This window comes from Corvus brachyrhynchos, unplaced genomic scaffold (genome assembly GCF_000691975.1).
Source record: "Corvus brachyrhynchos isolate BGI_N302 unplaced genomic scaffold, ASM69197v1 scaffold32, whole genome shotgun sequence".
NCBI lineage: Eukaryota > Metazoa > Chordata > Aves > Passeriformes > Corvidae > Corvus > Corvus brachyrhynchos.
Window position 1 is genome coordinate 14,022,133 of NW_008237919.1, and position 10,770 is coordinate 14,032,902.

The 10,770-nt window shown below is 37.4% G+C and overlaps 1 protein-coding gene across 1 annotated transcript in view; it reads left to right on the plus strand.

The window, feature by feature from the left end:
* Nucleotides 1-10,770, plus strand: part of ZDHHC17 (zinc finger DHHC-type containing 17) — a 67,956-nt gene that overhangs the window by 613 nt on the left and 56,573 nt on the right. The window contains exon 2 of the mRNA XM_008632823.2: nt 53-76. Within this exon, the coding sequence (XP_008631045.2) occupies nt 53-76 (24 nt within the window). The remainder of the gene's footprint in view (nt 1-52; nt 77-10,770) is intronic.

Below are 10,770 nucleotides of genomic sequence, written 5' to 3' on the forward strand. Positions count from 1 at the left end.
AAATGTTTCCCCTTGCGTTTGGATGGCACTGGTCTGCAGCTCACCCGCAGGTCGGGTCCGGCCCCATCCAGCCCAGCGCTCCCCGTGTGGCGTGGGCTTATTTTGAGAGCAAGCGGTCTGTTTTTTCCAGTGTGTTGGCGGTAGGAGGAATGTTTACAGGTAACATGTAGAGGTCGTTTCGTGCCATTTTTTTTACCCTTCTCTTGTGCCGCCCACCTTGCAGCATGTGTGTATTCTTGAGGACTAGTATGACTGTTTTGAAATGTATTTTAAATAGTTTAGAAAAGCTTTTACGTGTGGACTTGTCACCTGATACGTTAAGGACGTATACGTTAAGGACTGTAAGAATTGATTTTTCAGCTTACAAAACAGATAAGTGCATATGTCAGGCTCCAGTTTTTGCTAAACAGATGGTATCTTTTTTCTTAAACAGTGTCTTAAAAGAATGTTAGTTTATTTGATGACTGAAGAGGCTCTGTAGGCCTCTATATGTGATCGTGTATCTTACCTACTCTGCCTCTCTAAACTGTGCTCATGACCAGTCTGTTCTGAAGGGTAATTAGCAAAGCAATAAACCCCAAGTGTCTTGATTTTTTTTTTTTTGTTTTTGTATTTTTTAATTATTTTTGGGCTTTATTTTAAGGGATTTGTATAGACTGTTGCTACATGTTTCTTCAGCCTAACTGGAGTCAGACTAAATGCAGTACCATCGGTAGCAGTGTCTGATGATTTTCAGACGTGACACAAGTTTTCAGTAGTGATCCACACTCTGTAGGATATTGATGTTCTTTGAAAGAAAGTGTTCTTAACTTGTGGAAGCTTCAGATAGGCAGTCTAAGACTGGAAAATGGAATAAAAAGCGTTTACGGCTTGTCAGAAAACCATTGTGTTTTAAAGATTGAAGATTCCTGTTTGTTAACTTTGAGTAATTACTGTATAGCAGACTAGAATCTCTCAATTTAAATTGGTAGTCTAGCTAGTTAATCTGGTAGAATTTTATGCTGTTCCTTTGATGCATAAAGTCAAATGTGTTTACAAAAGATGGGAAAGGAAGCTAATATATATAGCATGCTGTACCATCAACTGGAGTCTTTTAATATGCAATAATTATCACTCGTTTGGAGAGAGTTCTATTTGAGTTTTCCAGAAATGCTGAGTATCTGACTAGATCTTTTTTGTACTCACAAAATAGTGTCTACATGGATTTCAGTGAGTGTTTCCTTGTTCCCTAAAGTCTTTGTACAGATAAGCTTTAAAAGAGAAGGCTGTTTTTCATGTTGGTGGTGAGACAGACTGACTGTTAACAGATACTCAAGAAATACTCTTTTAAAAACTTACGGATTCTGTGCCATAGCAGAGCTGTATTGTCACAGACCTGCCCTCTGAACAATGCAGTGCATCTGTATTCAGTCATTTTTTTTTTGAGGGTCGGGGGCCTTGATACTTGGTGATTTCCACTTTTTTCAAGAAAATAGCACCATGTCCTTATGTAAGTAGTGACATTGGAGCATATAATCAGTTTCAACATTTGTATACTTTTAAAACCCATGCTTTTTATAGGACTGTCAAAATCTTTACTTTTTGTTTGTTTGTTTGTTTGTTTCATGGTGCTGTTGTTTATTTTAGATGTCTTTTTCAGGTATTTTTTCCATGCCTTTTTTATGAGGCTTTTGCTTCTTGCTGTCTTTTTGTATTGACTAATTTGGATTACTTTCAAATTGTTAGAAGTTTTTGTGGGTTTTTTTTTGTTTGTTTTTTTTGAAGAGATGTGTTTGTTTTTATATGGGCTCTAAGGCTTTGCATTTTGCCATGAAATACTAGAATACAATATTAATGTTGTAGGAGAGAGATTCTTAGAAATAGTGAAAAATTACTTAAATACTGGCGTGCTGGGAGATCTGTTTATTTATTTATTTGTGAAAGACTCAGTTTAAAGTGATTCAGTAACTTCGGTATGAAGAGGTAGAAATTGATGAAAATATGAATGCTTTAGGAAACTTATGTTGGGACTGCTTTTTATGGGGTTTGTGTGGTATCTTGCTGACTGGGTTCTTGGGCCTCCCTTGCTCCCTCTCTCATGAATGCAAGTTGAACTTAAGTAATGGACTCTTCTTTTCAAGGATATTTATTCTTTCTTATGAGAAGTTCAATTTAGTATGACAGTGTAGATCTCACTCTTCTCTTCTAGCTGTAAGATTACTAGTGGAACAACAAAGCTTATGAAGATAATTTTAGTGGTGAAGTACAACAAATAATATTAATTGCACATGTAATACTTGTAGAATGATCTTATAGTATATGATAAATGCTCAGAGAACTGCTGGCTAACTAATACATCTTGGAAATAGTTAGGATTATTCCTGAATGTCATTATTCCTAAAAGTCTTGCAGGAGTTAGTCTACTAGACTCAGTCTTTTTTCATTAATGATTTGGAAGTAATATCACAGTTGTCATTAATAGAACTTGCAGACAAACAAGATGGATGGGTGTAAGCAGGGAGGATGGAACTGTACAAAACCATCTAGAATTCACGTGAAGTTATGCTGGTAAAGCAGGCACACCTTAGTGCAGCTATATTCAAAGTAAATTGATGGTAAGGAACATATGCACGGGATTGTATCCCAAAAGTTATTGATTGATAGGATACAAATATGAACAAGCACTTCAGCAGAAGTTCCCAGTATAATGCTTTGTTTAAAAATGTGTAAGAACAAGGAGAGGATTTTTGGCTGAACATGTGGTAATGCTAATTATGAAGTTTTGTCTTTAAAAATTATTGTTAAATAGTGAAGAGTATGGGAAATAATTAAAAATTATTTTAATAATGCTTTATGGTAAAAGGCCTGCAAAAGCCCCGTTCACATTGTCTAAAAAAGTGAGAAGTATCTTTTTTTCCCCTGTGTGAGTATTTTCGTACTGAAATCCAGTGCTTTATTCAGTTTATGCTTAACAAGACCCAATGACTGGAAAGTGAACTTGAATGGGATCAAATTGAAAAGCACAAAGTGGTAAATGCTGAGGATGAATAATCATTGTAACCAAGGAAGGAGGGCAGTGGTGGATTATCCAGCTGTTGATGTGTTCAGCTGGAGTTTAGATATCTTTCTAGAGATCAAATGCGAGTTTTTTAATTCTGCAACTGGATAACTGAGTGGTGTATCAAATATGTGAATATAGAGGAGTATAGACTGTTGGAGTGACTCTGATTCATATACATGAATTCTTCAGCAGGTTGGGAAGTGCATGGATGACCAAAGGGAGCCTTGTGGGTGTAGGTCTTGGAGCAGACACGGCATTGGTTGACCTGCCGTGTGATATGGTAGCTCCCTGAGGGACGCAGAGCACCCTACGATGGCAGAGTAACACTGGGCTAAGCAGTCCCTGCTGGTTTGTTTCTTTCTCCCACTGTTTAGGTTTCTGGTGACAGAATGGCAAACTCTGCTTCCTTTTATACAGTGTAGCCCTGGTATGGGAGTGCTGCTTATGCTGATTATGTTTGTTATCCTTTGAATAAGTTATTTTAGTAGGCCAACAGACCCCCTGACTTTAAATTCCTTGTATCTTCTAAATAAGAGCGAGTTCCTGATTGTTCTGTGGTGGGTGATGATAAGTTTGGATGTTTAATTCTGTAATTCAAGGGGCGGGGAGACAGGAGAATTTTAGAAAATGGATTTTGCTTGTAATGCTCTTTTATATTTGAAAAATATTCTAGATGTGGGCCTAGGATGGCCCTAACTGCCAAAGGTATTGCAGCTGTTGAGGGCTGCATCTCTTCCTAAATGGTAAGAACTATTACTGGGGAGGAAGATCTGGTTTGTTACTTCAGTGTAGTGCATTTACTGGTGTCAGGTAGTATGGGATATATTTGAGACAGATGGAAGTTACTGTTTATTACAGATTTCTTTTGGCATTAAACAAGTCTTGTCTGAGACCTATCTTCCTGCAAAGTTGAAAAGCGATGTTAATAGTTATGGGCCCTGTTTGACAGGAGTTTTTCCCAGATGGAAGCTGTCATTCTTACCTTTGTTTCTCTCCTTATGGTTCACTTTGTAACTACCTAGGAAGTTAGAAGCGTATCCTGGTATTCCTTGTTGGTGATTTGAACAAAACAAGTAAACCTACTGTAGATAGCTTTGCTCTAATTTTTTCTGTTCAAGATTTCAGTGAAAGGCCTGACTTTACCATCCAGCTCTATTCTCTGTGGAGCTCTGTAGCTGTTGTTGGGGTTGTACTTCAGTGCAGATTGTTCTTAATTGTCCTGTACAGATACAGGACTTACTGTGTTGTTAAGTCAGGATCACTCCAGAGACTAGTCTTGCATTTGTGAGCTCATTCAAAGATCAGGTATCACTTATTATACTGCTTAAAAAGGAGAACAGAACTGTGATGTCTCAGACAAATTAGCATACTTGATATTGAAGGTTGAACCTTGCTTTGTGTATCTTGGGTAGCTTCAGAGGTTGAGGCTGGAGAGGACTGCAAATCTAATCCAACCTTGTATTGCAGGCTGAAGTTTTTTTAACGAATTCTTTTTATCACCAGAATACTTATCATAAAGTGAAAAAAAACCCAAACAAAATCTTACCATAATAGATCATTTTGCATAGCTGGGAAAGTTGCCCTCAAATATAATTAGTCTGTTTAAGAATTAAACATGTTTCTAGTCTGAATTTTATTTCTGTTAGTTACATCTTGAGAGATATCTGTCCAAACATAGGTCTGTCTGTTTATTTAAGATGCTGATGATTATCAGATCCCTACACTACTGTTACGGTCTGCAGTCCTCCTGACCCTTTTGAGTCTCTGATGTTCAGTCATCCTTCCAGTGTTTTCATGGCTTTGCTCTCGGTGCATTAGCTGTTGGAGGAACTTGGGAACAGAGCACTATTCTGGCAGTCACACAGTTGTGGTAGTAAACACCTCTGGATGCCCCATCCCTGGAAGGTTTCAAGGCCAGGCTGGATGGGGCTCTGAGCTCTTGTGAAAGGTGTCCTTGCCCATGGCAGAGGGGTTTGAACTAGATGGGCTTCAAGGTCCCTTCCAACCAAGGCCATCCTATGATACCTGCTCATCATTCCCCACACGTATATTTGTACTGGTTTTGTTGGGAATTGCGTTACACTGGAAACTTGTACCCAGATAATGACAATCTGTTCGCAATCGTTTCTAGGATGGGTCTTCATTTTAGATAGGACTTTTGTTGATATTTAAAAAACCCTGATTTTGTCCTGTCCCAACATTCCCCAAGTTGTATAAGAAACAGAGTATTAGTTGTTCCACTTTTTCTCTCTCCACACACTCTGTGCCCTCCCCTCCGTGTTAGCATTACCTCTAACTGTTGGTTACTTCTAGGTTGCAGACAATGGTGAAATAGGGTGGGGTCAAGGTACAGGCTCTAAAGGATGCTTAGTGTTTTCATATTGACACTTCTCTGGGGGTTTAAAAATGGGAGCTACTGAGAAGATAAAGAGGGTTTTTTTGGAGCATATTCCTTAACTAGGAGAGTGTGTATAGTAGTCACAAAGCAAATTATAAGAATGAAGCTTGCTCACCTTTAGTTTTTAATACATGCAAGATAGACCACATTAACTTTCATTATATTCTAATTTTTTAATCAAAATATCAGTCCCAAACATTAACCCAAACACTTTGGACATTAACTGTGTTTGACCATTGCTACTACTTTATCAAATGAAAGTGACAGCTTTAATTTCCTATGAAGCCATGGTACTAGTCTTTGCTAGTCTGCTATATTATTAGTATTTGCTTTATTGTCTGTTCTGTATCAAAACCTAGAAAAGCTAGCAATAACTTAAAATGGTAACTGTTTATAACCCATGTCATCTTGTATCCAGACTGCAGGAGTTTCTTCTGGCTTCATGAATAGCAATATTCTTGTCTTTTGGACTATATGGTTGACCTAAACAACCTTTATTTTAAAAAAGTTTAATACTTGTTCTATTAGAAAGCATTTTATTGTGGCAATTTAAATTTTCTGGCCAGACTTTTTGTTCTGCACTTACCTAATATTTTCAAACTTTGTGGGTTTGTGTTTTTGTATTGACAGTTCTATCAGTTCTTACTTTGTAATCTTGACAATTTTTGTTAATTTCTTTTATTGCTAGGATGGTGCTTGCCCTTCTAGGGATAGGGATGTATTGTATCCTTTTGCTAGCGTTTCAGTTTTTTTGTATTTTTCTAATTTGTCATGGTCATTGTCAATGCTTCTCTTGCCGTTCTTACAAAGTTGTTCTTACTTTCTTTGTAAACTGTGCAGTTTTTCACTGCTCTGGTCTTTCTCAGCAGTAAAATTGTCGCTTCTTGGGCATCTGGTAAAACACTTAAACTAGTTTTTTAACTATTTACAGTTTTTGTTATACATATTTTCTTCTGATTTGGGCAGTAATTGATTTTAAAGTTAAAAACTTGTTTTCAGACAGGCCATCTTAATGCATAAGTTATAAACATCTGGTTTGACCCAACTTTGTGTTGATTCAGTTTTCCTTTGCTTATTAAGCACAGGCCTTATTTCTCTCAGATTTTACATAAGATTAGTCTTTCAACAGTGCTTGTTTCACTGTGTTTGCCTGTTTGCCTAGGAAAGTAATGAGACTTTATGAATGTGGAAGAAAGTCTACAGAATTAAGGAGGAAAATGTTTGTTTGCTGTTTGCTTGAAAACTGAACAATACTGCCATTGGTACTTACATGTTTAGACAGGAACAGCCTCAGTAATTGATATTTCAGCATGCACACTGTCCTCTGTGGCTTTTCAAAGACAGTATGAGATAAAGATTTGACTTTCAGGGTATCCTTGTAGTTGAGAGAACACTGGGATATATTACAAATGAGACTGTGGAGCAAAGTAGAAGGCTTTTTCTGAAGTCAAAGGGAGTCTGGATGAATTGAAGCATTGGGCCTGTCATGCCCAGTATGTGGTGCAACATCAGACTACAATTTGTCTTCTGCAATTTTGAAATCTAGCCATTTCTTCCTACACTTGCAGGATGCCCTGAGGTATGTAGAAGCGTTTCCTTGGTCCTCTCTATAAGAAAGGAGGTACCAAAAATGAAGGGTAGTGGGAATGCTGTGGTCAGAACTTGGAAAGCTCCTCAAGATCAGGAGAAGATGTCTCAAGAAGGAGGGAGCGCAGTAGGAAGAGAGGGAAGACGTCCGAGCGTGCTCTGAGAACATTTGCATTGCTGGCTCTGAAGGATGCGATTTTTATGATTGAGTCTAAGCCGGTCTCAAGCCATGGTGGAACCCAGACACAGCTCCTCACCCTTCTTGGGGTGAGCTCTTGCAGTTGTGTGGCCAGTAGGTGACTTGGGGTAGTACTTGCTTGGTGAGTCTGACCTGATCTGACACTGTTACTTTGATGTTGTGAGAATGGGTAAGAGGTAATGGAGAAGGTGCAGCCAGGACCAGGAATGTGATCACCTGCCTGATGGCAGGTCACTTTTAGCTTGTCTTAAGCTGATTGTGATTTAGATGCTTTTGGCTTTACTCATATGCCAGTGATGCTTGTCTGGTCCCAGGATGAGCCAGTTCAGGGAAATAAATCAGTAGAAAATGCATCCAGTAAAAAGAAAACGCTCTGAATAACTTATTGCCAGTTTGCTAAGCCTACTCATGGAAGGATCAAGTGCACTAAAGTACTGACAGAAGGTAGACAGTGAGCTGGCAGTCCTGGTTTGGAAAGTGAGGAGCTGGAGAGAATGGGACCATTCTTAAGTGTCAGACCATGGATTCACTGAGCTGTCTCATTTGCTGCAGGAGATTGACTATTAGCATGACTAGAAGCACCTTTCATGCACTTCCTAGTTGTGGTGGGTTAAGCAGCATGTGTTTATCATAAGTGGGAATGGGAGTTTGCTTTGCTAGCTGTTGATGTAAGGCTCCATTGGCTACTGCAAGGTTGAGATGGGAATGGTGAATTGAAATTTCTTGTAAGGATTGAGCACAACTTGTACTAACTTTTTTTCTGTATCTGCCAAGGAGAAAAGAATATCTGTAGCTAGGCTGACTGCTCGTTGTGACATGTGCACTTGCTGGTGCTCTAATTCTTGATGAATGAAAAAGACATTTACCTTTGAAAAAGACTTTTAAGAATATACTTTTCTGTGAATTTTAAAAAGAGGACTGTTTTTTCTTCAAGTAGTTGAGTATCAGGGTTGAGCTAGATACATACTTGGGTGCATTTTTGAACTTTAGCACTTTAGCACTTAGGTCTTTCAGGGATTTTTTTTTTTTTTTACATTAATGGCTGTGTAAGCTTGTGTATTGTGAGATCTAGACCTGTGTAAATCACTTGGAAAAAGAATAGGTTAATTTTTGCCAAAATCTTTAGATTTTTGGCTCAGAACACAATGCAACACTCTGTGAAAAGAAAGCCAAAAAGATAAATGTACATGTTAATCTAAGTTGCTGACTAAACAAAAGCTTTATAGTGAGCTTTACACCATAACATTTTAAGCTTTTAGTTTTTTTAACCTTTACAGATGCTAGTAAATGTAGCTCTTTTAAATAGGATTTGCTTTTGATGCTGTGTGTGCAAATACAAAGCCTCTTGAAAAGCCTATTTGTGACGCTATGGCTTCCTAAAGTATAACACTGTTTAATTTAGGAGCATCTTCAAGGAAATGACTAGAATGCAGTTGACTGGTTGTGGGTGCTTGTTTTCTTCCCCGTTATCAGCTGTCCTTTAAATCACATGAGCTCTGACCTCTGCATAGAGTGGTTGGATTAAGGGGTCTAGTTGAGCGTCTCTAACTCATTATGTAAAAAATTAGATCTATGTTGGAGAGTATGCAGGATTATGTTCTCTGTGTGATGGCTGACTTGCTTGTGTGTGGAAATCTGTAGCAGCAAAAGGACCACTTCATGGTCCTTTATGGTTTAAGGTGAGGCTTTTCTCCATCTATTTCACCACTTTTTAAAGAAAGCATTGTCAAACTACAGATTGATTGAAAAAAAAGATTTAAGTATTTGGTACAGATTTATTTCCATTGTTTACGTATTCTATAATTAGCTTCTTTAGGGATTTCCGTAAACGAATCTTGTCTTTTAGTGTGTCAAGAAACTGTGCAAATAGACCAGAATTGTAGGAGGTAAACTGAACAGACTTCACAATATGCAGTAAAATGTAAAAAGTAATGGAAAACAGTCACAGAAATTGAATAGAAGTTTATTTTGTCGTGTCATACTTATTTTGTGTAATTTAATGCTGTAATGGGGCAGGGAGAATCCAAGGGTTAAGGACCAAAGTAAGGCAAGTCTGATGGTATATATTTGTAAGCCAGACACTGAACTTTTTTTTAAAAATGCATAATTTGATCAGTTAATAAGAAAAGTGATATGGCATGCTTTTTTCTTCCATGGAGAATGTAGTCTGGTTTAGGTGGAAATTTTCTAGCATGCGTTAGCTTAACTTTAGGTGTATGTGAATCATCCTGGTCCAGACAATCTAACAGCTCATAGCAGCTGTACACTTTGGCTCCTCAAAGTTGTGAACCTACATAGCCCTAGAGAACTCTTAACTTTCTGGGCTAGGTCTTTGTGTGAATATGAGAAGGATCAGACTGTTTCCACTTGATGACAGTCAACAGTTAGATTAGCTGTTGCAGCAGGAAATGTTGGGAGAAACTGGATTTTAGAGAAGAATGTCTGTAAAGAATTGATTGTGATTCTCTAAAACTATGACATTTTAGCCTGTTTCTGTGACTTTGTGTGTTGCAGAATTAGTTGAAGGGGTAGGGGAAGGAAAGTTACCATAAACTTTAGAAGAGGATCTTTCATTAAAATTATTAAAATAACCGGCAGTATCTCTTTTTTGTTGTTGTCATTTGTGTTTGATTGATTTGCTTGTATTTATTTTCTAAGCATTTTTCTATTAGTGTTAGTTCATGAGTGACTGGTCTTCATGTATATAAATGAATGTGGGTGTTTATAATATGTAAATAACTATGTATAAATTGGTCTGTATAGATCCTTGCACCTTTTTAAAAGTAGGAGGAAAACTGGGAGAGCAAACTAAAAAGGTTGTAGTAAATGAAGAACAGGAAAATTGAACAGGAATTATTTAATACTAACCTCCAGTATTTCTTGCTAAATGTAACACACATACATGAGAATTATTATTTAGCTTCCCTGAAATAGTTGCAGTCACTTCTAATTTTATTATGATTCTCTGACTGCAGCCAGATACGAGAACAGTGTAGACATTAATTAAAAAAGAAATTATTTTGTTTCTGTTAAGAAGCACAGGCAATAGTATGCAATATTTTCTGGAAGGTAATACTTTTATTTCTAAGTTTTTATTTTAAAACTTGTTAGTATTTTCTCTTTAAGTCTCAATTATCTTGGTCACCATTCAGAATTTGAGTGTCTGATTTTGATCATGGTATCACTTCCTTGCAGCAACATTGCATAATGTTAAAGGAAAAGCAGTCCTAGCCATCTGTTAATGCCTACCAGAGCCATGTGTGGCAGCTGTAAGCAGCAGTTCTTTCCTCCCTTCCTTATGTCCAAGCAGGCATATTGACCTATTCATATCCTTCTGCTATGTATAATTGTGAATTATGAAATTGCTGTCTCAGAATAATTCAGTCTTGGTCATCTTTTTCTTTCATGCATACCTTCATATTTTTTTTCTGTAAATACTATTCTCAGAATCCTTAAGGTTATTTCATTTAGGCTTTTTTATTGGAAAAGATTAAAAGCTTTGAGTATTGAGAGGAAATGAGCATAACTTTACTTGTGTGTTTGTTT